The 27,003-nt window shown below is 46.5% G+C and overlaps 1 protein-coding gene across 3 annotated transcripts; it reads right to left on the bottom strand.

The window, feature by feature from the left end:
- Positions 1 to 1,293: 1,293 nt before the first annotated feature.
- Positions 1,294 to 27,003, bottom strand: PRC1 (protein regulator of cytokinesis 1). Of its 3 annotated transcripts, XM_039257743.1 has the most exons (15): positions 26,824 to 27,003; positions 18,215 to 18,347; positions 17,620 to 17,742; positions 15,172 to 15,405; positions 14,924 to 15,094; positions 13,888 to 14,037; positions 13,427 to 13,574; positions 12,521 to 12,657; positions 10,528 to 10,623; positions 8,525 to 8,671; positions 8,203 to 8,313; positions 5,053 to 5,163; positions 4,331 to 4,507; positions 3,971 to 4,012; positions 1,294 to 2,456 (listed from the first exon to the last, which is right to left on the bottom strand). In XM_039257743.1, the coding sequence occupies exons 1-15, from the start codon at positions 26,832 to 26,834 to the stop codon at positions 2,385 to 2,387; spliced, it is 1,863 nt and encodes a 620-aa protein (XP_039113674.1). In that variant the 5' UTR covers positions 26,835 to 27,003; the 3' UTR covers positions 1,294 to 2,384. The 3 variants fall into 3 exon arrangements, with proteins under 3 accessions (XP_039113674.1, XP_039113680.1, XP_039113689.1); XM_039257749.1 differs by lacking the exon at positions 3,971 to 4,012 and having other exon boundaries at positions 26,824 to 27,001; XM_039257758.1 differs by lacking the exon at positions 3,971 to 4,012 and having other exon boundaries at positions 4,408 to 4,507; positions 26,824 to 26,999.

The raw sequence follows: 27,003 nt of genomic DNA, 5'->3' as shown, positions 1-27,003 counted from the left end.
CTGGTAATATTTCATACTCTTTGGTGATCTGTGATGAGTGATTATGACTTACAGCTCATGATGGTTATTAGCAATTTTAGCAATAGTTTTTAATTAAGGTTAAGTACTTTTTGGAACTAATGCTACTGCACACTTAAGTGTACACTATCTGTAGCAGTTTATTAACTTTTACATGCTCTGGAAAACTAAAAAAATTCCTTTGACTTGGTTTATTGTGGTGGTCTAGAACCAAATCCGCATTATCTGAGCTGTGCCTGGATAGAGAAATCTCAAAACTCAATCCAGTTTTTAAAATGGGCAAAAACCAGTGAATAGGTACTTCACCAAACAAGGTAAGGATGGCAAATAAGCATGTGAAAAGATGCTCAACATCGTCAGGGAAGTGCAAATTAAAACTGCAATGAAGACACTGCCTCGTATCTCCTAAAATGGCTACAATTATAAAAACTGACCATACCAAACACTGGAGAAGAGGCAGAGGAACTGAAACCTTCATCTGTTACTGGCGAGAATATAAAACAGTACAGCCACTTTGGAAAACAAACAGAGCTACCTTCCCTAAGACCCAGCTGTTTTACTCCTTGGTATTTTTCTCCCCTGGAAAGTACATCTCCATACAAAGCCTTGTGCTTGAACGTTAACAAAGCTGTATTTTTAATAGCCCCAAACCGGAAACAAGCCAAATGTGAATAACCCATAAGAGGTGAATAAACCGTGGTCTCCCTGCACCATGGAATACGTGGGTAAATCCTTTTTCTACCATAAAAAGGAATGAAATATGGACACAAACAATATGGATGAATTTCAAAATGAAAAAGTCAAAGAGCCAGACCAAGAAATCTATACTACAGGATTCTATTTAGTTAAAACTCTAGAAAATCCAAACTCCTCTACGGCGACAGAAAGCAGATGAGTGGTTGGCAGGGGTGGGCAACGGGCGGGGAGACTGTAAAGGCGCAGGAGATTAACAGTTATGTTCAGAAACTGGATTGTGGGGGTGGTTTCACAGGTGTGTAAAACTGTCAACATGGATCCAAGTGAACACTTGAAATGTGCATTTTCTACTAAAAAGGCTGTTAAGCCAAAAAAGCAAGGTGTCCTGGTAGGGACAGACAGCAATGCAAGCAGAAACTTCTGCATCAGGAGGTAGAGTTTTTCTCTCAATCTAGAAATGCACAGAAGTACATAAAAACCATACTCCCAACAAAAAAATCTTACATTTTTTTAGTTTTCTGTTTTCCACAGACCAAACCAACCAAAAAGTGATTTGGTGGGGAGAAAAAAAACAATGTATCTTTTTGAAAGGTAAGTATACACATTTTAATTTATTTTTAACAATATATTTATATTTTTAAAAACAGGACACGTATACATCTGACTAAGCAGCACGGCAAGACCCAGACCAAATCCATGCTGGTGAGTTTTGAGAACCATTGAATGTGCAGACAGAAGTACTGGCAGAGGCAGACACAATGGGAATAAATAGTGCTTTGGGGAGAGCAGTAGTGATCAATAGGGTAGGTAAGGATGTGGCCGCGGTAGCAGGAACACCTCCCCAGTACTGATTTGTGCAAAGTTCCAGATCTCCACAACAGAAATGGCCCAACCCCTCCCAACAGCCTCCCAACCTGGCAACTATAGGCATAGATGAACTCGGGCCCAGTGCGCAGAGGGATGGGGAGACTCAACCCAGAGAAAAACTGAAGAAACACAGTTCAGACCGGCATATGTGTTCACACACACACATCCCCCCAAAGGGCATTGCACTATAACAGAACTGTACACGGTTTAACACAGGAGCTCCCAGCCTCCCGTCACCTCTTTGGCAGTAGGTCAGGCCCTCTGAGCTTCTGACACACAGACATCCTCAGCAGGAGGAAGGCTGTCCTGTGTGGTGGAGACAGATCTGTAGGTGACAGCAAAGCTACTGTAGCTAGAGTGTTAACTGAACATCCCTCAACAAAGAAGATGTTAGTTACTAATGACAGCGTACGAGCCAATACTACTCCAGGTCCCTACCCCGGGGACGGGCACACTCCTTTTCCTATACAACAGTGAAATACAAGCCCTTAATCGTGCTCCAGCAAGTAGAAATATGGGATAGAGAAAAATTAGGTTCCATATGCTAAAATTTGCACTTACTGCTATGAATTAAGTTTTAATGTATTTCTTGGGTCAAACCAAAATCAAGGTTTTAAAGACCCACTAAGCCTACTATGGCCTTTCATCTGTGACACTCATTTGCTTCTGTAAGTTAGGCCCGGGGTAGCGGAACCTGTCCAGATTCTCAAGCACACCTAAACTCAAGGAAAATGAAAGCCACCCTCTAAATTAGGTCTAGTCTAGGCACAGGAAGCCACAGCTGGCTGACCGCTCAGGGCCTCTCAGGACTGGATGTTGGTCGAATTGAGGATTCGAGAAGCAGCATCAGATCTGGAAGCCTTTGAAAGTTCTCGCTGTTGAAAAATAAATAACATCAGTGGCAGTACTGTCCCTCTTCTATATAGCCCGCCCTCGTAAGCATGAGTAAATGTCAGCACGAAGTCCCCTGAGGGCTGTTTCTCTGAGACCGAGGTCCCTCTCCAGCACAGGTTGTTAGGAACACAAGATGAGAGACTCTGAGCACCATTCTGTTAGTCAGAGATTAAGCATGTGCACGTATGCCCGGGACCCCTTTCCTTAGTCCGTACATTCTGTTAAAACCTCCCAGAAGAGAAGCCCTTCATGTCCCACAAAGTACTCTCTTGAGTTGTCAAGCTAGGCAGGCAACAACCTTTGGTCTTTTGAGCCCTTTGTAAAGCAATGGGCCAGACCGTCTATCTACCAATCCCTGGGGCTGAGGGCCTTGTAACCTGCTGGTGATTTGATCTCATGCTGGAGCACATGGAAAAGAAGACAAAGCGTGAATGACCATTGAGAGAGAGGTTAGTAGAGGTTAGTCTATCGGCTTTGGTGCCACCTGCTGGAGTCTATTACCAGCCACAGCAGCCAAAACCAGATTAGAGACAAGCAGGGTACATTTAAGCCCCATGTGGATGATCTGGAGCTTGGCTAAACAAGCAAGGAAGAGAAAGCTGGACCCTCTGTCCAGCAATCGGCTAGCCAGAGCAACAGGTCTTCTATATATAAAACCATACCGATCCTTTAATTAGAAAGAGGTGCCATAATATGAAGCTGTTTCAATGCTCAAAACAAGCTTGTGCCTTGGGCAACTGCCCAGTTCTGTCACTGCAGCAGTAGGAGTGGGCACCGGGCTCTAATGCAATGCCTCCCCCTCCCACCCCCCCCAGAGGGAGAGGAGCAGCCTTGCTTTCCAGGAGGGAAGACACATTGTTAAGGGCAGTGCAGTTAAGTGTTAGTAAACACGGAGTAGGTTACTAGGAACTGAGGAGCATCTGGAAACACCTTCCAGTGCCACATTATGCTTTAGCAGCTCAATGAGGTAGAAACAGGCAAGGAAAGGAACACTGGCTAGCTCACGGAAGACAGAAAGTTGGCAAGTCAGCCCTAAGGGGTTAGTAAGTCATATACTCCAGGAAACAATCAGCACACAGGCCAAGAACCTCATGATAGGCAGCACACAGCTGGGGCTCCCCTCCCCACGTGATGGGGCCTCTGTTCTTTCTGGCACAGTGGAGGCCTCTGCTGTCACAACTGGGGAGGGTGAAGGTCTTCTGTTGTGAGCTATGTGATAAATAAAAACTTTGCCTGACTTTAGATAGGGCTGAGAATCCAATTCAAGTCTGAACAAGTTTTCGGGTTAATTAGCAGATTAGTCTATTGGGACTTAAGTCAGATATCCTTGAGGTCCGCGTTAGGAATTTCTGCTTCCTTTGTAAAAACAGGTTCTGTGGTAGCACAGCTAGATGATTGGTTAGTGTAGCCCCGTGCCCAGAGCGGAATGAAGCCAGCAGATGGGACAGAGGAGTTTGGAAAGCGGACATGGGACATGCAGGGTTGCCATACAGACCTGAAGCCCAACAGTGGAGCTGTCAGAGAGGGGCGGATCCTTCTAAGAACAAAGAATGGAGACAATTACCAAGAACTCCACCAAGAGAGCACCAGGGCAGTGAGCAGAGGGCCACCTCCTGCAGCCAGGGAATGGTATTTCTTAAGCAGAAGGATCCAGGCTACATATCTAGTTGCTGCTGCCAACTTCTTTCTTGTATACCCCTTAACCCACCCTGCCCCGTGCCATGGTCAAAGCAGGAAAGGGATTCTCAGCCTCCAAAGAACTGTCCTAACAGCCTGGGTGCCCTTGGGAAGATACCCGCTCTGCCCCAACTGTGTGCTCCCCAGAGACTGGTAGATATCAGAAAAGGTGAATTACCGCAAACTCAGAATAGGTGCTGGCAACAGAATTAATGCTGAAGTTGCGCTGGAGGGGGGCCGAGGCGGGGTACCCACCACTCAGGATGCTGCCATTGAGCTCCAGGTTCTCCTTGTTGGCTCCGTGCCTGCCAGCACGGGGTGTTTTTTTACCCGAACAAGTGGAAGTGGTGACTGGCTGCAGAGAAAGGAAGGAGAGAGCTGTGCACCAACCTCACAGTGAACGCACGCACGCACCCCAACGGCTGATACCGTCTTTGTTATTCATGAGTCTATAATCCTCTACTTGTGGCTTAAAAAAAAATTCTACACTCTTAATGACCTGCAGAATACCTATCTTGAGCACAGTCTGTAAAATAAAGGTACACTTAGCACACCTTCCCCACCTCTCCTGATGGGGGAGTTCCCGATTCTGTCTAGTGACCCAGTGTCACTGGGCTCGAACCCACACACGGACCTCCCTCAGCAGCAGCTGAAGACCAGGGTTCCACTGAACCTGACTGCATCCTGGCGATTCCCACCATAGTACTGGGGTTCAGGATGACCACTGGTTTTGTTTCTTGTTTTTTGACAGATATGCTAGCTTACTCTCCACATCTCCATGAAACCCGAATCCTAGGTTCTTAGAAACTAGAACTTGGGGGGGGGGGGGGGGGGGGGGGGGAGGGAGGGGCTGGGCAAAGGGGCCGGGGATGTCCTTGAACACAGAGTATACATACTAACCTTGCTGCCAGAAGGTGGAAGTCGAGACACAGGGGAGCGGTAGATTGTCCCCCCAAAGACAGGCCGAATGCTGCTGTTGGCCGTAGCATTGGACATGGTGGTAGTGTTGAGCTAAAGAGAATAACAGATTATGGGGGTGGGATAACCTGCCTCGTGGCCCATCCCTCCACTGTAGAGAAAGGAGTACGGGAAACAGTCTAAGAAAGATGGGTTTATATGGTTAAGAGCTTAGAGGAAAACTGTGACAAGTATTGAAAGTATTTCTGTCCAGACTAAACTGTAAATGGTACAGCCGTTTTGTTCTTAAATCTATCATATTTAGGTATTTACCCAAGAGAACTGAAAACAGATATCCCTACAAAGACCTATACAGAAATGTAGCAGCTTTAGCTGTAACAGCCCAAACACTGCCCACCAGCCAAGTGTCCATCAACAGGCAAATGGATAAGCAAATCGTGCAAGGGAATACTGCTCCGTAATAAAAAGGAGTGACCCATTATACATGCAACAACACAGATGAATTTCAAAAAAACATATGCTAAATGAAAGAAGCCAGACCAAAAAATACATACTGTATGACTGTATTTATATAAAACATTAAGAAAATGTAAACTAGGGGCACCTGGGTGGCTCTGCTGGTTGAGCATCCAGGGACTCTTGATTTCGGCTCAAGTCATAATCTTGTGGTTTGTGGGTTCGAGCCCTAGGTTGGGCTCTGCACGGACAGTGTGGAGCCTGCTTGGAATTCTCTGTCCCTCTCTCTCTGCCCCAACCCCACTTATGCTCTCTTTCAAAATAAAATTTTTTTAAATTAGCGAACAAAAAAGAGAACCACAAAACACTTTGTCCGTCAACACAATACCATAAAAAGACTACATGAGACACAAATGCTGCCAACCGACATGGCAAGAGGCCCGGCCCCCATCAGTAATGAGGGGCCAGAAACCGAATCATGAGACGCAGCTTCACACCCTTGGCAGACAAGACTTAAAGTGTGAAAACACCACATGAACCAGGATCGGAGCCGGCCCAACACTCAGACGCTGCCACAGGCAGCACCGATCATTACAACCACCGTGGGTCAGAGTGAGGGATCAGGGCAGCCAGGACTTGAGAAATGTCTGATCACGATAAACTAAGATTGTATTTTTAGGCAATCTTTCTGCCCACTGTGGGCCTGAAACTCACAGCCCCGAGGTCCAGGGCTGTTCCACCGGCTGAGCCAGCCAGGTGCCCCTTAAGAGCAAGGGCCATCTTGCTTCTTTTTATGCTCAGCATGTAGCACAGAGGTTTGCAAACTTTTAATTAAAACAGACCTTTCTAGAATTGATTTTTAATGTTCTATGTTTTTAAAAGCTTATCAAATTTTTAAAGTTTGAGAGAGAGAAAGCGCACTCGGGCACATGCATGCCAGGGGAGGAGCAGAGAGAGAATCCCAAGCAGGCTCTGCACTGTCAGAGCCTGCATGTGTGGAGCCCCATGCAGGGCTTAAACTCATGAACTATGAGATCATGACCTGAGCTGAAATTGAGAGTCAAATGCTTAACCAACTGAGCCACCCAGATGCCCCTGTCACATTATTTTCATAATAAAACTATTATGGGGTGCCTGATAGGCTCAGTCGATAGAGTGTGTGACTGTTGATCTCAAGGTTTGAGTCTCCGACCCACATGGGTTGGAGAGATCACTTAAAAATAAAATATAGGGGCACCTGGCTGGCTCAGTTGGTTAAGCCTCCGACTTCTGCCCAGCTCATGATCTCACAGTGAGTGGGTTTGAGCCTCACGTCAGGCTCTGTGCTGACAGCTCAGAGCCTGGAGCCTGCTTTGGATTCTGTATCTGTCGCTCTCTCTGGCCCTCCCCTGCTCATGCTGTCTCTCTCTCTCTCTCTCTCTCAGAAATAAAAAACATGAAAAAAAAATATATGAACTATTTAATATTGTGCCACCTGGGTGGCTCAGTCAGTTAAGCATCTAACTCTTGGTTTTGGCTCAGGTCATGATCTCACGCTTTTGTGAGTTAGAGCCCATTAGACTTGGGATTTTCTGTCTCTTCTCTCTGCTCCCTCAACCCTACCCCACTTGCACTGTCTCTATCTCTCTCAAAATAAATACAACTTTAAAAAACTAAAATAGGGCCTCTGGTTGGCTTAGTCGGCTAAGCATTGGACTTTGTCTTAGGTCATCATCTCACTGTTCCTGAGTTTGAGCCCCGAGTCAGGTTCTGTGCCGACAGCTCAGAGCCTAGAACATGTTTTGGATTCTGTATCTCCTCTCTCTCTGCCCCTACCCTGCTCACGGTGTCTCTCTCAAACATAAAATTTTTAAAATTTTAATAAAAACTATCAACAATAGCGAAGTCAGTTAAGCATCTGACTTTGGCTCAGGTCATGACCTCATGGTTTGTGGGTTCGAGCCTTGCATCAGGCTCTGTGCTGACAGCTCAGAGCCTGGAGGCTGCTTCAGATTCTGTCTCTCTCTCTGCCCCTCCCCCTCTCACGCTCTCTCTCTCAAAAATAAACATTTAAAAAAATTAAAAAGTAGGAAAACCAAATACTCTCAGTATAAAAAAGTTATACTGCAGGTGTTTTTTGTTTTTTGTTTTTTTTAAGTAAACTCTACCCCCCAACGTGGGGTTCACAGTCATAGCCCCGAGATCAAGAGTTGCACGTCCTGACTGAGCCAGCCAGGCGCCCTTGCAGGTGCTTTTTAAATGATCCATTGGTTATAAAATATGAGCTGAAGGAAGAGAAAGGAAATAATGCTCTACTTCATTTATCAAAGAAAAGGCTAAAGTATCCCATTTGCTAAACATGAAAGTCTTTCATAGAATATCATGGTCACTTGTTGGAATTTCTAGGATGAACCTCGGAAGGTCTTCATCATTACAGAATGTTGATGGTCATGGTCTCCCCCGAGATTAATCCAAGGCCTCAACCACAGGCACCCATCAAAGCTGGCCACTGCTTGACTGTCATTATCAAGTTATTACTTGGGATTAAGTACTGCCTTTCGTTCACACTTTCAGATGGACTCAACCTGGAAGGTCCCCCAAACCCGTTCCCGACTGTAGGGCAGAAGGTGGGAGGCGGCCAAGAGCCCAGCCTCAACAACCCCTCGTAAAGAGCAGGTCACAAAGCCTCACGGTCACCTTGCGCACTTTGCCTGGTGTGTTGGGTGCCAGTCCTCGCCGCTTGCTGGGGGTTCGCGGAGCGCTGCCGTAGAGCATCTCTGTCTCGGTCTGCTTCCTGTTCTTCAGTTGCTGTGTGAAAGTCAGAAGGAACAATGAAGAACCCCAGGAAGGCAATAGGTGTGGGATGGGGCAGAAGCAGGGGCAGATAGCTAGTGCCAAGTGCCCAAACCCAGAGCTCAGAGAGCTGCGATGGGCTAGCCCTTCAGCCAGGCCAGCTCCCGGCAGAGACCCTGGGCTGCTCACATTACCGTCGTCGTCTGCCCACCCTGTGCTCACTTACTCTTTCTTGCTTGGCTCGCTCTTTCTCCATTCGATGCATCTCCCATTGTTCTGTTACATACTCCATGAATTTCTGCCCATTCACCACAAATGCCTTCGAATGCTCCTGTTCCCACATTTCAATCCGTGCCTTCAGCTCGTCTTCCAGCTGAGACCACAAAGAAAAACATATTAATCACTTCAAATCCTTGGTATGAAACCCAGATGAAAGTATTCTCCCAAAGGAAGACTCCCGCCCCAGAGCACATAAGCCGAATTTCAGCTAGCTGGCCTCCCGCGGCTACAGGTCAGGGGGACCTGGAAACAAATCCTAGGGACAGTTCAGTCATGGCACACAGGAAGGTGGGAAACCCAGAGTCTAACTAACTGGGTTTTGGTGCCTCAAGCTGGAGGCACTGGGGAGGACAAGCAGCATTAGATAGGCGGTGAAGGTGAAGAGCACCCCAATCTGCTTTCGGATCTGGAGTCTACTTCTTACTGGCTATGAAAAGGTGGACAAGTTACCTAAGTTCTCAGGGCCTCAGTTTCCTCATTAAAAATGGAAATTACTAAAATAGAACTACCCTGTGACCCAGCAATTGCACTGCTAGGTGTTTCTCCAAGGGACACAGGTGTGCTGGTCCAAGGGGCACACACAACCCCATGTTTATAGCAGCGCTGACAGTAGCCAAAGTATGGAAAGAGCCCAAATGTCCATCGACAGATGAATGGATAAAGAGGATGTGGTACATATACACAATAGAGTATTACTCGGCAACCAAAAAGAATGAAATCTTGCCATTTGCAGCTACGTGGATGGAACCAGAGGGCATTATGCTAAGTGAACTTAGAGAAAGACAACATCCTGTGACTTCACTCACGTGAATTTAAGATACAAAAACATATGAACAGATGAAGCAAAAATAATATAAAAACATGGAGGGGGACAAAACATAAGACACTTTTTTTTTTTTTTAATGTTTTATTTATTTCTAGGAGAGAGAGAGAGACAGCGTGAGCAGGGGAGGGTCAGAGAGAGAGGGAGTCACAGACTGAAACAGGCTCCAGGCTCTGAGCTGGCAGTCAGCACAGAGCCCGACGTGGGGCTCAAACCCACGAACCGCGAGATCATGACCTAAGCGAAAGTCGGACGCTTAACCGACTAAGCCACCCAGGCGCCCCCCAAGACACTCTTAAATACAGTGAACAAACATGGTTGCTGGAGGGGCATTGCGGGGGAGGGGCACTAAGGAGGACACTTGGCATGAGCACTGGGGGTGTTACACGTAGGGGATGAATCACTGGAATCAATTCCTGAAATCATTATTGCTGCATATGCTAACTATCTTGGGTATAAATTTAAAATAATTCATTAATTAAAAAAAATTTTTACTGGAAATGACTAAATGGAAAATATTTTGTAATAGTATCCAGCACTTAATTCAATAAACGCTATTACTGTTAAAATGGAGAACAGTAATGAAGCCCACAGCACTTTCTCAGAAGTTTGTCTTTTGTTATAGGCTGAATTGTATCCTCCCTAAATTCATGTTTAAGTCCTAACCCCCACCCCCAGCACCTCAGAATGTGGCTTTTTTTGGACAAACAGGTAATGAACTTAAATGAGGTCATTAGGGTGGGTCCTAACCCAACATGCCCGGTGGCTTTGTTGGAGAAAAATCTGGTCACAGATACATACAGAAGGAAGACCATGGAAAGATACAGGGAAGGAGGAAAGTCATCCTCAAGTCAAGGAGAGAGGCCTCATAAAGATCCGACCCTACTATACTTTGATCTCAGACCAGAGCCTCCAGAACCATGAAAACATGAATGTGTTGTTGGAGCCTCCCGGCCCCAAGAAGCTAATCCTTGCCAAAGCTCATCAGCCTTGGATTTCAGCAGCTAGGAAGGCTCAGGAGATACTTAAACTGGCCTAAGCTTTAGAAGAGAAGACAGTTCCGGGGCAGGACAGTTCAAAGCAAAGGATATTGTAGCCAAGCAACAAAAACTCAGTGGCAATATTACCTTAGGGAGTATTTTTTGAAGTTTGGCTCGTTGCTTTTCTTCTTTTAGAAGATTCCCTCCACGGTTTGTAAATCGACTTGGATCTGAAGCTTTTCTCTGTGGAAAACAGATTTTACTTAGAGTAAGCCCTGAGATGGTCGGTCAGAGCAGCTACTTCTGCTAAGACTCCTTGCTTTCATAAGCTGATCTGTACTAAGGAGACTCCAAGAGAGTTCTGGATTCTCTTCCACTGGCGGCAGAGAGAGGATGGAGTTCCACAACTAGGGGAGCGGGGTACGGGCCCCGCGGGCAGGCGCGAGGCCACGCACACGGGTGCGGCACCGATTATGGTTTGTTTCCTTTCTGGTCTCAAATGAGGTATGCTTTAATATGGAGTGCACAATGTCACTGGCTCCCCTACTTGGTTCAGATGTCAGACGTGACTTGTCACCTACAGGGAATGAGGTATGTGGAGGGACAAGGGAAAGGTCTACACTCGGACAGCCCTACGTACCCACTCACCCCTGGCAAATTGATGATATGACTTAAATGTGCACAATTAAGAGGTTTATAATCTGGTTTTTATGAAATTAACACTCACAAAATGGGCAAGTAAAAATGTATAGTGTTAGGCTTCTTTTTAATATATTTTTAATGTTTATTTATTTTTGAGGGAGCATGAGAGAGATCGTGAGCAGGGGAAGGGCAGAAAGAGAGGGAGACAGAATCCCAAGCAGGCTCTGCGCTGTCAGCACAGAGCCGGATGGTGGCTGGGGTCGATCTCACGAAGTGGGAGATCATGACTTGAGTTGAAATCAAGAGTCAGACACCTAACCGACTAAGCCACCCACCCAGCCACCCCCATTTCTGGCTTCTGTCCCTCTATCACGTACATAGTATATCAGAACATAATCTAAGCATGTAATTTGTACGTATAAATTAGGTTTATATACTCTAAAGTAGGAGCAGATTGTCAGAAAAGTTCAGAAACAATCTTGACAGTTTGGGGGCCGAGCTTGTAACGAAATTCTTCCAGAATTCTTTACAAGAATTCTGGAAGGCTCCTTCCAGACCATCTGATTGACGACCGCCTATTAAACACTAACTAAAGGGACAGTTAAATACCGGCAAGTCAACAAGACTTGCTTATACTCTTCCTTCTGCTTCCAGCCAGAAGTTAAGGAGTAACCGAGGCCTAGGACGTCTGCTCTGAAACAGCCGTAGGAGACACGTCTCTCTCCAGGTGGGAGTCCTAGTTTCCCGCCTATAAACCTGAAGGAGTTGAGCTCAGGATTCTCTCATGGCCCCTTCCAGCTCTGAGAAGGACTCCCCTGGTGCCCCACACGTCTTGTCTGGCTCCCCCAGTCCCAGCCCCGAGCTCCGAAATGCTTTGAGTGCCCAGTCTACCAGAAGAAAAGGGATTCAGACTAAGCTGTGCCCTGATACCCAGGCAGACTTTCTATGAAGACGGCAACGGCTGGAATGGTAGCGAATGGTAACCGCCTACCCCAAATCCACTCTCTCCCTCCTAGTACCGAGAACTTGAATTTATCTGTGGCAGCAAGTGCCCCAGGCCCGCCAGCAGCCCGTGTGGTGAATGAGCAGAGACGCTGGGAAGAGCCTTTAGAGGGGATGGAGGGGCAATGCCTGAATTGCAACGGCGGGGGCTCTAGAGCCACTCTGGACCTGAGGGAAAGGCCACCCCTTAGTGGCTGGGAAGTTGTGGGCTGGAGAAGCCAGGGACACCGCTGACTGGCAGCCATGCCTGCCCTGGGTGCGCTACCTCTGCACTCCCTTCACGTAACCAGCGCCTTACTTAAGGCATGCATTTTGTTCTTCCACATTCCCACACGTAAGCTTCACAAGTACAGATAGGCAGGCAGGAACTCAGAGATTTACTGATAAACACAGGGTTGGAGAAACCTGGTAAAGGGCAAAGGAGAGTGGATTCTGACTGTCCAGGGCCTTCTTAACCCCTGACTGCACTGCAGGGAACCAGAAGCGAGGGCGGTACCTCAAACTCCAAAAACAGCCGCCAGCTCTCTTCCCACTTCTGGACACCTTCAAACAGTTCTTTGTGAACCTCATAGTAGTTTCTTAACCGCACAACCTCGGCGTCATGGAGCTGGAGCAGATTTTCTGTGTAGTCCTCTGTAAGACACAAGCCCGGGAGATTAAAAATCCACTAGTGTTTAGTATCCCAATTTACCAACCCCTCATTCTCACCCTCTTAAAATGGAAATCAATTTTTCTTCCTTAGAGTACAAGTGACACACGAATAAGCATATGCCGCGGCTACTAAAAGCCAGCTCTGTCACATGACCAGCCTGGGAGGGGAGTGGGGACTGAGGCCCCCAGGGCGCAGGCTACGATGAAGAAGCTTCTCAAAGCTCGAGGTCATCTCTTGCCTTGTCCTTGGTTTCCTTCGTTTTCTTCCTTTCCATCCTGCCCACAGAAAATGTCTGAGAACACTGGTGAATTTAGTAGACAGGCTCATCTTTATACTCCGTTCGGCTCAGACTAAAATTCTGCTGCGCTCTTGGGGACAGACCATGGGCTCAAGTGTGGGCTCTGCTGTTTATGTGCTGCCTCTGGGTGAAGTTGCTGAACATTCATGTGCCTTCGTGTCCTCATCTCTTGACATGAGGACCAAGTGAGCTAATATCGTTAAGGGTTTGACACTGCACCGGGCACAGAGTTAAGCCCCCGACAGACTTGCGCCTCACAACCACAGGCTACAGTGATTTACCACTTCCAAAATCAAGAAACCCCTTACTTCCTAGCAGCATTTGCAAACGTGTATTCATACAGGAATGGCAATTTATGCTAAATGGCTTGAAAACGCAGCCATATCTGTTCAGTAGAGGCAACACGTGCCGGCGAACGTCTGCCGTCACACGAAGATCACTTTTGTACGAACCAGCATAGTAAGGGGCAAAAGCCTGTCTCTGCTCCTGGCTGTAGAAACACTGGTCCCAGTACTGAGCCAGCTCCACTCGAGTCGCCTCAATCACTTTCTTCATGTTTTGCATCTTCAGTTCCTCCAACCGATCCACTTCCAATTGCAGCTGAAACAAGGAGCTTTGGTAAAGGCGCTTGCCAAATATTTATGTCCACGTAGGAATGCAAAAGTTCCCATGCCCCACCCCCTTATATAAAATTATAATACAAAGCAGCAGAGGTACATCAATGCTCTTTCTAACAGTGAGGTCATGGGACCAGGAACCTAAGAAAGGCACCGTAAAGGACAGATGAGTGGCCACCGCCACCCTCATCTGAGGCTTGTCTTAAAAACAGGCTGGCTCGAGGCAGGAAGCTGGTGAGGACAGCAGACTTGACACTCGTAGAGACTGCCAACCCAGCGCCCATTGGATTTCTTACCGCTTTCCTGACCTTGGCCTTTGACCCAGTCATAACCGTGGCCACAGCTTCTCTCTCTTCTGCAGGTATTTGCAGCCTCTCCCAGAGCTCTCGAATCTGAGCCCGCAGACCCTCACACACTGCTTCGTTTTGTGACTTTCTAATTTCCAGCTGCAAGAAAGGGAGCCAACGATTAGGCCAAAGACAGCAGAATAAGGAAGGCCAGCCCTCTGCCTTCCCACAAAGAAATGTCTGGACTCACACAGAGAAGTATTTTGACTAGACTGTGAAACAGTGTATTTTTGTGACTTCTGAACACAAACTGTATGGCTGACGTTATAGTAGGATCTCAAACACCAAGATCTCGGATTCAAATTTTTAACTTAAAAAATTAAACACTAGGGCGCGTGACTGGCTCAGTCGGCTAAGCTTCTGACTTCAGCCCAGGTCATGACCTCACGGTTCATGAGTTTGAGCCCCGTGTCAGGCTCTGTGCTGACAGCTAGCTCAGAGCCTGGAGCCTGCTTTGGATTCTGCGTCTCCCTCTCTCTCTGTCCATTCCCCACTTACTCTCTGTCTCTCTCAAAAATAAACAAACATAAAAAAAAAAAAAACCACTAAACTAATTTACATGACTAATATTACTTCATCCAAAAACTTAATTTCACATTCTTAGAGCTACATACAATTTTTTTTTTTTAAATAAATATGAATAGGGGCGCCTGGGTGGCTTAGTTGGTTAAGTGTCCAACTTCGGTTCAGGTCATGATCTCGCCATTCCCGAGTCGGAGCCCTGGGTTGGGCTCTGTGATGACAGCTCAGAGCCTGGAGCCTGTTTCCAGTTCTGTGTCTCCCTCTCTGTTTCTGCCCCTCCCCGCTCATGCTCTGTCTCTCTCAAAAATAAACATTAAAACTTTTTTTTAAAAATACAAATCAAGGATGTTGTATCTTTATCCTTCCTCTTTTAACTTACATTGGCTCCTTATTTAAGACTGAAGGAAAAGCCTGTCAGCTTTTTCAAACTGCTGGACACTACGGAGCAGCGAGTGGTCATTACCTGCCGTAGCAACTTTTGTAGTGTTGCAATATTCTCCAGAGACAAACAAAAGGCATCTTCATCTTCACACACCACATCTCTTTCAAAGCTTGTGTCTGGGCTGTGCTCTAATTCTTCCATACACAGTATGATCTGTCTCTTTATGTTGACAAACTCCTCACGTCTAGAGGCCTAGAAAATAAAATGATGACGAGTACCTCCAGGAGAGCCACACTGACGTTTAGGAAGCAGGAAGTCAAACCGTTTACCTTGGTTTCCCTCAAAGTGGCCACGTGCTGTCTGAACCGGCTCAGCTGCTCTAGGCTGGGAACGGACGCGCTGTCCACGTCGTAGTGGGGCATGCAAAGAATTTCACACAGTTCTTGATCCTGTTCCTGAAGTAGTTTCAGTTCCTGTTTTCTCTCCTTCTTCTGTTTCCGCATCAGTTCTACCTGCGTGCGCAAGTCCTTTTCTAGTTGCAAGATGGTCGTCTCTCCTTCTTCCTGCAGGAGACAATGTGCCATTGTTATAAGGTTCTCAGTGGATTTATTCACAGGAAGAGAAGGACAATGGAAGAAGGCCAGGATGACTTTTTTTTCGATGTTTATTTTTGAGCGAGAACTCGCAAACAGAGGAGGGGCAGAGGGACAGGAAGACGGAGGATCCGAAGCAGGCTCCGCACTGACACCAGTGAGCCTGGTGTGGGCTTGAACTCACAAACTGAGATCATGACCCGAACCAAAGTCAGATGCTTAGCCCACTGAGCCTTCCAGGCGCCCCTAGGATGACAGACTCTTAAACTTAACAGTACATCAACTCCTGGCCAGCAAAATATGGCACAAAGAAGGTCCCCTGAGGAAGGTCTCTACAGGGCACTCTGGCGAGGGGTGAAAGGTGGTTGGGACGCTTGCTCTGAGGTAGCTACAGGGGCGTCTACTGAGCTCATAACATGATGCTCATCCCAACAATCCTACAAACATCACCTATGCGGTAAAAATCAATAGTTCCTTGCTTTACTGCAGCTGATAAACAGGTGGCAGTTATAGGTCTTAAAAATTTATAGAATTTTATTCCACACTGGTGAACTAATAAAAACTGTCATGTGATTTAAGGGAGATCTAGGTATCACTGTATATCTAACTCTTCACCCAATTTCACACTGAAAGTTTTAAAAAACAGAAAAAGACTAAAGTAACTATTTGTTCAAAATCAATGATATATGCCATTTCTGTAGATTCCAAAAAAATTCCACTGATCCCATGATCTGATTGCTCTTGGCTGCCAGGTGTGAATTATCATTACCTCCTTAAAGGCGGCCTCCCTCCCAGCCTGACTCCATCTAGGTACAGAGGTAGTTGTTCCTGTAACAGGGAGAGGGATCCAGGAACCTTCCTGGCGCCACAGTACAGCCACCGTGCGCTGGCCTTGCTCTCAGTCTCTTCTAATGACCTTCCCAAGTTCCACAGCGGTTTTCACTTTTATGATCCCAGTGCTACTTGTACTGGATCTAACCAGGAACATGCCTTGGAGTCCCATTATTCACTTCATCCTTGTGGGTGTCCTCATTCAAGCCCTGCCTCAAGCTGGACCACAAAACAGCAACCTCTCAGCCGGGTGCAGAGCTAATCACACACGCTCCAAAACTGACTGTGCTCTCCTGACGCTCCAGCTTTTGAGACATTTCTTCTCAAGTAGCCATTTTGGCTGGTTCACTGGTGTGCAGTTACTGGGTATGAAAAACCCCACAAAGGCAGGTTTTTTGGTAACTTTTCCTTGTATCATTAGTCCCTTTTGCTTCCTAGGTAGTGCTTTTCATTTTCTTTCAAAGAAAGAGTAGCACAGGGGCACGTGGGTGGCTCAGTTGGTTAAGCGTCCGACTTCAGCTCAGGTCATGATCTCGTGGTTCATGGGTTCAAGCCCCGTGTCAGGCTCTGTGTTGACAGCTCAGAGCCTGGAGCCTGTTTCAGATTCTGTATTTCCCTCTCTCTCTGACCCTCCCCTGCTCACGCGGTCTCTCTTTCTCTCTCTCAGAAATAAATAAAACATTAAAAAAAAGTTCATAGCAGCACTCTCAACAATAGCTAAAACATGGAAAGAGCCTAAGTATCCATCAACGGATGAATGCATCAAGAATGCATCAAGAAGATGTGGTTTATCTATACGATGGAATACTCCATGGCAATGAGAAACAATGAAATCTGGCCATATATAGCAACATGGATGGACCTTGAGGGTGTTATGCTGAGTGAAATAAGTCAGGCAGAGAAAGACAAATATCATATGTTTACACGTATAGGAGGATTAGGAGGAACTTAACGGAGGACCATGGAGGAGAAGAAGGGGGGACTTGTGGGGATGAGCACTGGGTGTTATATGGAAACCAATTTGACAATAAACTATTTGTAAACAAAAAAAAAAAAAAGAAAGAAAGAAAAAAAAGAAAAGCACAGTAACATCTGTACCTAGCTTTTCCTTAGGGCGGAAAACACACACACACACACACACACAGCACCCTACAAATACAGGGCTCGTTTTTGATCAAAGCATTGCAACACTCATTAGCTGCTACCTCTCAACAGGGTAACTCTTTACATAAGTGACAGTTACTTTGTTGATTAGGTGGCAACTTCTCCCCATTTTTCATGGCCAGCATTCCCCAAGGAGAGTTCCCTCCTAACCTCAGACCCCAGCAGGACCCCCAAGACCCCGTCATGTACCTGAAATGGCTCAACATGTAACTCGCTGCAGAGGGTGTTCAGCTCTTTTTGACAGATGGATATACTTTTAATGAGCCTTTCTTTCAGGCTTTCCTCTTCAGCAATCATCATATCCAGGAGGTCCTACAAGCAGAAAACAGTCCCATAAAAGTTTGAGGCCAATGGGAAAAAAACCCCAAACCAACAAATAACACCAAAACCTTCATAATTTCAAATTCTTAAGAAAGGACTTAAGGGGCGCCTGGGTGGCTTAGTCGGTTAAGCGTCCGACTTTCGCTTAGGTCATGATCTCGCGGTTCGTGGGTTCGAGCCCCGCATCGGGCTCTGTGCTGTCAGCTCAGAGCCTGGAGCCTGTTTCAGTCTGTGGCTCCCTCTCTCTCTGACCCTCCCCTGCTCACGCTGTCTCTCTCTCTCTCTCTCTCTCTCCTAGAAATAAATAAAACATTTAAAAAAAAAAAAAAAGAGAGGACTTAAATACAAACAGAACCACAAAGAGCCTATGACATCTTGGTGTCACCTGTGTAGCCACCTCAGATGAGACAGCAGCACCCTTACCCCTGCCCCACTGTAAAGAGACTGGTGCTACCCAACTCACCTTGATATGCTTCTTTACAACCTCAGTTCTTTGTAACCGCTGGTCCTCTGGAATGCCAATTAACTCCCAGATTTCCCGAAGGTGGTTCAGAGCTTTCTGGAGGCATACTATCGACTCCTCCGCCAATACCTCACTGAAAAGCAAAAGAGAAGCCAGTAATACGAGGCACTGCCTCCAGACTAAAACCAAACTTTACTAGATTCTCAGTGGCCTGAAGGCTAAAAAAAAATGGAAAACAAGCATTCAGCTTTAACCACTCTTCTCCCCCCAAACACCACAACACTGGCAAAACAAAATTCAGTATCACCTTACAGTGGAAGTTTAATCTTCTGAATAACACTCGGAATGTGGACTTTCATCAATAAGTCTACCCATGGCAGTACAATACAGAATTATACAAGAAAACCAGACAGGGGCACCTGGCTGGCTTAGTCGGGAGAGCTTGTGATTCTTGGTATCAGGATTGTGAATCTGAGCCCCACATTCGGTGTAGAGATTAAGGAGAAAAAAAAAAAGTAGGGGCGCCTGGGTGTCTCAGTCGGTTGGGTGTCCGACTTTGGCTCAGGTCATGACCTCATGGCTCATGAGTTCAAGCTTCGCATTGGGCTCTGTGCTGACAGCTCCGAGCCTGGGGCCTCTTCAGATTCTGTCTCCTCTGTGCCCCTCCCTACCTCTCACTCTCACACTCGGTCTCTCTCAAAAATAAATATTAAAAAAAAAAAAAAAAAGTAAAGATAAGCCAGACAAAATAAACTCCCACCAACACAAGAGCTTGCTTGGTGAGAAGATCCTATAACACAGCTGGCAATTTATCACGCTCTTCTTGTTCTTAAATAACAACTACTGACTTACAGAATGGCTAAAATTACAAAAGACAAACATCACGTGTTGGTGAGGGGGCGTCTGGATGGCTTAGTCTGTTAAGTGTCCAACTCTTGATTTCAGCTCACATCATGATCTCACGGTTCCTGGGATCAAACCCAGGGTCAAGCTCTGTGCTGACAGCATGGAGCCTGCTTGGGATTCTCGCTCTCCCTCTCTCTCTGCCCGTCTCCAGCTCATGCGCACACATGCTCTCAAAATAAAAAAAACATCAAAAACAAAACTGATGGTGAGGATACAGAAAAGCCAGAGCTTTCATATACTACTGGTTTGGAGTATAAACTGGTACAACCACATTAAAACTGTAGGCAGCATCTATCAAATCTGAACATAGCAATTGCACATTTACATGCAGGTCCAGCAGAAACGTACACATATGCGCTAAAGACAAGCACAGGAATGATCAGAGCAGTACTCCTCAGAATAGCATAAGAGTGAGGGGCATGTGGGTGGCTCAGTCAGTTAAGCTTCCGACTTCAGCTCAGGTCACGACCTCACAGTCTGTGAGTTTGAGCCCCGTGTTGGGCTCTGTGCTGACAGCCTGGAGGCTGTTTCAGATTCTGTGTCTCCCTCTCTCTCTGTCCTCCCCCTCTTGTGCTCTGTCTCTCAAAAATAAACACTGGGGCGCCTGGGTGGCTCAGTCGGTTAAGCGTCCGACTTCGGCTCAGGTCATGATCTCACGGTTTGTGGGTTCGAGCCCTGCGTCGGGCTCTGTGCTGACAGCCAGCTCAGAGCCTGGAGCCTGCTTCAGGTTCTTTGTCTCCCTCTCTCTCTGACCTTCCCCTGTTCACGCGGCCTCTCTATAGTACATTCCTATGATGTAATAGACAGCAATGAATACACAATGTGGATAAACCTCAGAAACATTATGATGAACTATGCTAAATGAAAGAGGTCAAATGCAAAAAGACTACATACTATAGGATTCCATTTTATGAAATTCTAGAAAAGCAAAACTATAGTGAAAGAAAGCACATTAATTGCCTGGGATCAGGGGAGGGGATCAACTGCAAAAGAGCACAAGGAAACTTTTTTAGGGTGGTGGAGTGGTCCTAGATCTCAACAGCGATTACCTGTACACAATGACCAAAATTCAAACTGTACATGGAAAATGAGTCAGTTTTACTGTATGTAAATTATATCTCAAACCTAAAAGAAAAAAAAGGAAGTAAAACAAACTAATGTGGAAAAACAAAAGTTGGAGAAGAAAAGGAAAAAGTCTTGAGTGAAAAAAGCCAGACAAGAAAGCATATATCCCTATGTGATTCCATTTATATAAAATTCAAAAAACAGGCAAAACTAAGGTGTGCCTTCAGAAGTCAGGATGGTGGTGCCCATTATCCTGGGAGGGGGAGCCTGGGACAGAGTTCAAGGAACACGGGCTAACTACGTGTATACAGACCTTGTGAGAATCCATGGAGTCTGCCTTTGAAATCTATGTACATTTCTGTATGATATTCTTCAATTACAAAAAGTTTACTAAAAAAATTCCTTGTTTATCTGAAATACAAATTTAGCTGGGCACCTTGTATTTTATCTTTAAAAAAAGTTTACTTTAAAAATGATAACCAGGGGTGCCTGAGTGGCTCAGTGGTTTGAGCATCAGACTTTGGGTCATGATCCCATGGTTTGTGGGTTTGAGACCCACACTGGGCTCTATCAGCACAGAGCCTGCTTGGGATTCTCTCTGCCCCTCCAGTGCACCCACACTCTCTCTCAAAAATAAGTAATATTCAAAGCACAAGAAATTTCTCTTCTTTCTTAGAAACAAATGGATAACAAAGACACTGCTCTGACAACAGAAAAACTAGAATCTGGATGTGCTTTCCCACCAGTCAGCAGCGAGGCCCAGAACAAGTCACTTCAGCTGGAGGGGTGCCATCTAAAAAGGAGGGGGCTAGAGGCTCTCGTTGGCCCCTTTGTGCCGCAGGGAATGCAGTGGCTGTATGAATCACCAGGCTAGATCACCAAGAACAGCAGTTTCTCCATAGGCTTCAGTATTTTCTCTGGCTCTACGCTGATGGTTCAGAGCCCGGAGCCTGCTTCCAGCAGAGAGAGCCTGTCTCCCTCTCTCTCTGGCCCTCCCCAGCTCACTGTCTGTCTGTCTGCCTCTCTTTCTCTCAAAAATAAACAAACATTAAAAAAAATTTTAATTAAAGAAAATAAAGGTTGCCTGTTCTAGGTGAAGAAAAATTTTGGCACAAACACCAGTTGCCCATACCAGATGGCCAATATCGATATCCAGATAATGAATAGTGTTTCAGAGAATTTACTGTGGGGGCACCTGAGTGGCTTAGTCGGTTAATGTCCAACTCCAGATTTTGGCTCAGGTCATGATCTTAGTTTGTTAGACACAGACCTGCATCAGGCTCTGCTGACAGCACAGAGCCTGCTTGGGATTCTCTCTCTCCCTCTCTCTGCCCCTCCGTTGCACATCCTCTCTCTCTCTCAAAATAAATAAAGACTAAAAAAATTATTGCACTCCATTCATTTTAGAAATGTTAACAGGTAGGGGCCCCTGGGTGGCTGAGTTGGTTAAGTGTCCAACTCTTGATTTCAGTTCAGGTCTTGATCTCAGGGTTGTGAGTTCAAGACTTCATTGGGCCCCATGCTGGGCGTGGAGCCTACAAGAAAGACAGAAAGACAGACAAGGAAGGAAGGAAGGAAGGAAGGAAGGAAGGAAGGAAGGAAGGAAGGAAGGAAGGAAGGAAGGAGGGAAGGGAGTTAATATGTAATTAAGGTATTTACTTCATCTCAATTAACTAAAGTTAATTATTCTAATCTCAATGAACTAAAGTTCAACTAAAGAGATTTATTTCCCAGGCATATAATCCCTTTGCACTCCAATTTTAAGACAAAAGAATGCATAAATCAAAAACCTAATTTTTTTCATTTTATTAAAAATAACCTACAAGGTCTAGGGTGCCTGGGTGGCTCGACTGGTTGAGCACTGACTCCCAGGGTTGTGGGATCAAGCCCCACGTTGGGCTCCACACTGAGCGTAGAGCTTAAGATTCTGTCTGCCCCTCTCCCTCACTCACACCCACTCTCTCAAGTTAAAAAAATAAAAAAATAAATAAATAAATAACCTACAAGATCTAATCTGTGGTCAGTATTCAACTTGAATGTAAAACCCTGGTGTTGAGCCAGACCAGCCTGGGGCACTGCTCAGACGGTCACTACTTCAGAGAGTGCTCTCCGGTCTCTTCCAGGCTGACCTGGCCACTCTACCCCAGCCAATCCCCAGGTTCTTGTGTAAACCAAATCCTGTCAGTCTTCTGCTTAACTCCTCCCTTCAAATTTTCCCATTGCCCTCAGGAAACTGTTCAACCACCTTCAAAGGAAAGGCTTTCTAAAACCTCTCTCCAGGTATGTCTCTTTATCTCTCCCACCCCCCACTCCCTAGACTCCAGCCATGGGGACTTCCAGAGCATTCCTTGGACGTGCTCCTCACTCAACCCCGTCTAGCTCTCAGTTGTTGATGCTGCCCTGCTTCTGTCCATTACCTTCTACCTGCCACCACCCTCTTTGGACAGCCGTGCACTCCTCACAGTCATTTCCCCCACCCCCACCCCCCCTTAGGCCAAAGACTCAAGGGCAAGGATGGCCACATCTTATCCATCTTCATTTTACCCGAATGCACAGCAACTGTTCAGTAAAACAATGTAAAATGAATGGCCTGGAGTTCCTGCCAAAGGCTCCTTATGCCTCTAGCGTCAAGCTACAGCCCAGAGTTCATAAGCTCTCACACAGTCAGAGATACGTATGAGCAGGGCTGCCTAGCTCTGCAAAACATCCAGAAGGTAAAGTGATCATTTTTCTGAACGATACAACTCTAGCACAACAAAAGAATCTGAATAGACATTTCTCCAAAAAAGAGACATAATGGCCAACACTAGCCACTACTGAAACACAACAAAACCATAAAGAGATACCACTTCACAGGCACCAAGATGGCTACAATAAAAAAGACAATGACAAGCGTTGACAGGGATGTGGAGAAATCCCAAGCCTCATACACTGCTGGTGGGAACATAAAATGGTGCAGCCTCCCTGGAAAACCGTCTCCCAGATCCTCAGTGACCATATACGGCAGCAATCCACAGGCACAGAGTTACCACATATCGCTATACCATATACCACAGACACAGAGTTACCACATATCGCTATACCATATACCATAGACAGAGTTACCATATATCACAGCAATCCCCTTCCTAGGTTTTTGCCCAGGAGAAACGAAACCATGTCCACACAAAGCTCATAAACAAATGTTTACGCAGCCTTCTGGTAACAGCCCAAAAGTACAGACCACTCAAAATGGCCACCAACTAAAGAAGAGGTAAATATGCTATACCTATCCAGTGGAGTATTACTTGGCAATAAACCTTGAAAACATTATGCCAAGGGAAGAAACTAGTCACAAATGACAAAGCATCCTAGGATTCCAAACAGGCTAATCTACAGAGACAGAGGAGATTAGTAGTTCTGGGGGGCTGGGGTGTAGGGGGGAGGAGGATGGGGAAAAAGGAGGGACTACTACTGGGTATGGGCTTTTGGAAACGATGCTGAAAATGTTCTAAAACTGACCGTGGTGATAAGCGCACAACTCTGCATATACTAACACCCATCAAACTGCATGCTACACAAAGGTAAGAAATTGTTTCAAAGACCATTTGATATCTTTTCCAGTCCGGTGACTTAGGTTCAAGAGACTGGAAAAACTGGACCTTTTTATAACCTTTTGTGTCCTTGGGATGTATTCTCTCATATGTATTCTCAGCATTTCAGTGATGTGCCATTGAACAAAACGGACATCCCTGCCCTTTTGCAGTTTACATTCTAATATCACAAAAAAAAAAAAAAAAAAAAAAAAGGAGGGATGGTGATAAATAAGCGAATCTTATATTAAATGGTAGGAAGTGCTGTGGAGAGAAATCAAGCAGAAAAGGGCATAAGGGGTACTGAAGGTGTAGGAAAGGGGAGTTGCAGTTTTAAAGAGACTGGTCGGGAAAGACCGTCCTGAGAAGGTGATCTTTGAGCAAAGACCTAAAGGCGGTAAGGGGTCAAGACATGGGACATGCGGGGGAGGAGAGATCTAGGTAGAGGGAACAGCAGAGGCCCATGTCTGAGGTAGGACAGTGCCTAGTAGGTTTCAAAACAAGCGAGGACTCTGGTATGACTGGCGCAGAGCACAACAGCAGGCCAGAGGCTTTTACTCTAAAACACAGAATACTGGAGGATTCTGAATAGAAGATGGGGCATGGAGCCTTGTGTTGACAATAGGCTTCAGGAGGCCAAGACAGAAGCTGGGAGACCAGAGCGACACAGGCAAAAAAGATAATGGTGGTGACTTGGACCAGGGCGGTGACAGTGGAGGTAGGGAGGAGTGAGATTATGGCTGTTTTTTCAAAGTAAAGCTAATCTTAGGAATAAAGAAAGACGTGTCAGAGTGATAGAAGAATCAGCATGAAGGCTGTTAACTTTTTTTAAAAAGTTTATTTTGAGAGAGACAGATACAGTGTGAGTGGGGGAGGGGCAGAGAGAGAGGGAGACGGAGGCTCAATCCCAAGCGGGCTCTGCAGTGTCAGTGCTGGAACGTGGACTCGAACCCACGAAAACGTGAGATAATGACCAGAGCCAAAACCAAGAGTGGGACACTTAACTGACTGAGGCTCCTCAAGAGTGGAACTTTTATTAATTCCTTGAAAATTGTACTTGTGTGAGAACAGTCTCCAAGTAGAAGATTTGTAATTCCAAACATCCATTTTCCAACAGGTCCAGTAAGATTTGTTAGGGAATCAACCCCAAGGGATGGTTAATTACAATTGTGTGCATACTGCTTTTAGTTATTGGTGCTAACCTCTGCCGGAGGTTAGCAGTCCATTTAGTGTAAATATCTGTTTGGTTTAAATTGGATTTGCGATCTACAAAGCTCATGTCATTTAATTTTGTGAAAGTAAGTTGACTAAATTAATTCGTAAACAGAGCCAAGTTTTTTTCAATTAAGTCACAAACTAAAAAACACTTTCAGATTATGCGCCAAATTTTTAAAACTAACAGCTTTACTGAGATTATTTTTATTTTTTTAAGTTTATTTTAAAAATAAAGAATATTTGAGAGAGAAAGAGAGAGAGCGAGAATACCAAACAGGTTCAGCGCCATCAGCACAGAGCCAGATGTGGGGATCTATCTCACTAACAGTGAGACCATGCCCTGAGTGGAAATCAGGAGTCTCACATTTAACAGAGCCACAAAGACACCCCTATTGAGGTTACTTTTAAAGCCCTGGCTGTTTTCCCAGTGGTACCATGATTTGTACTAAATTCCCATTCTGTGGAAGGCAAGCATTTGGAAAAGAACGATGGAATTAGTAATTATGGAAGGAAAAGCCTCCTCCAGCCACAAAGCAATCGGTGTGACCAATAACTGCAGACTAGTCATGAATCATCACTGCCTCACCCACTGCTCACAGAAAGCACTGTTTAACATTTTTATTGCTCTTAACACAAGAGGCCTGGGCCCTGGTTTAATTCTTGTTTTATTTTTATTTATTTATTTTTAAAATTCTAAAAAATATTTATTTTTGAGAGAGAGAGAGAGAGAGAGAGTCTGAGTCAGATCAGGGAGGGGCAGAGGGAGAGGGAGACACAGAATTTGAAGCAGGCTCCAGGCTCTGAGATGTCAGCACAGAGCCCTCTGGGACTCGAACTCCCAAACCGTGAGATCGTGAGCAGGATGAAGTCCCATGCACAACCCACTGAGCTACCCAGGCGCCCCTTATTCTTGTTTTAGAACAAAAGTGACATCTCTGCCCCTTTGGAGGTGACATTCTAATAGTAAAAGAAAGGTGATAACCCGGCACATCATACATTAAACGGCAGTACGTGCTATGGAGAGAAATCAGGCGGAGAAAGGCGGGTAAGAGAGCACTGCCATTCACCATCTTGTCCCAAGTCACAAGGCTGGTGAGGAGCAGTGTGGGGAGTCTGGTTGTTAAAAACCGGAGGTGTTAAAACCCCTGGAAAAGAATTCCTTAATGGAATCTTTTTTTTTTTTTTTTAATGTTTATTTTTGAGACGGAGAGAGACAGAGCGAGCAGGGAAGGGCAGAGAAAGAAGGAGACACAGACTCCGAAGCAGGCTCCAGGCTCCGAGCTGTCAGCACAGAGCCCCACGCGGGGCGCGAACCCACAAACCGTGCACGACCTGAGCCAAGTCCAACGCTTAACTGACTGGGCCACCCAGGCGCCCCCTTCAAGGAGTTCCGGTTTCAAGGAGACCGGGCTATCTTTCCAATTCAAGTAAAATGAGCTCTGCAGCCGACGCTGCGGAAGCCAAGGAGAAATGAGACACGGGCGGCCTTGTTTAAAGACAACCGAGAAACCCGCCCACGGAAGCCCCGGGAACAAGCCACCTGGGCCGAGAGGCAGCACCTGAGTCGCGGCGGGCGGGGCTCGCGGGCACCCGGCGCGTCCGGGCCTCGGGACCCCAAGGCCGCCGGGGCCGGTGCGCGTCCGGCCTGGCCTCCGCCCCGCCGGCGCCCTCGGGCCGAGCTCCAGCTCAGTGCTTCCCCGGCCCTGCGGGCCGCGCCCGGGCCACTCCCGGCGGGGGTGACGTGACAGCTGCCCCCGGGCCGAGGGTCGCCTCGGGGGCCCCGTACCGGCCCCGCACCGGGAAGGGGCGTCGTTCCCTCCCGCGTCCCCCGGACTCCCTCGCGGCCCGCACCTTCTCCTCATGGCGGACGCTCCAAGCAGCCGGGCGTCGAGGCCCCAGACCCCTACGCAGGGCTGAGCGCAGCAACCTCCCACAAGCACCGACCGTCTGGCTCCAGGTTCCGGCTCCGCGAGCCGTTAGGCCCCCGCGGAATTTCAAACCGAGCCCGGAGGCGGAGCAGCCCTGCGATTG

This window comes from Hyaena hyaena, unplaced genomic scaffold, assembly GCF_003009895.1.
Source record: "Hyaena hyaena isolate Hyena2069 unplaced genomic scaffold, ASM300989v1 scaffold_13, whole genome shotgun sequence".
NCBI classification, from domain to species: Eukaryota; Metazoa; Chordata; class Mammalia; order Carnivora; family Hyaenidae; genus Hyaena; species Hyaena hyaena.
The sequence above is the reverse complement of the archived record's forward strand: the minus strand, read 5'-3'. Positions and strand labels throughout refer to the sequence as shown.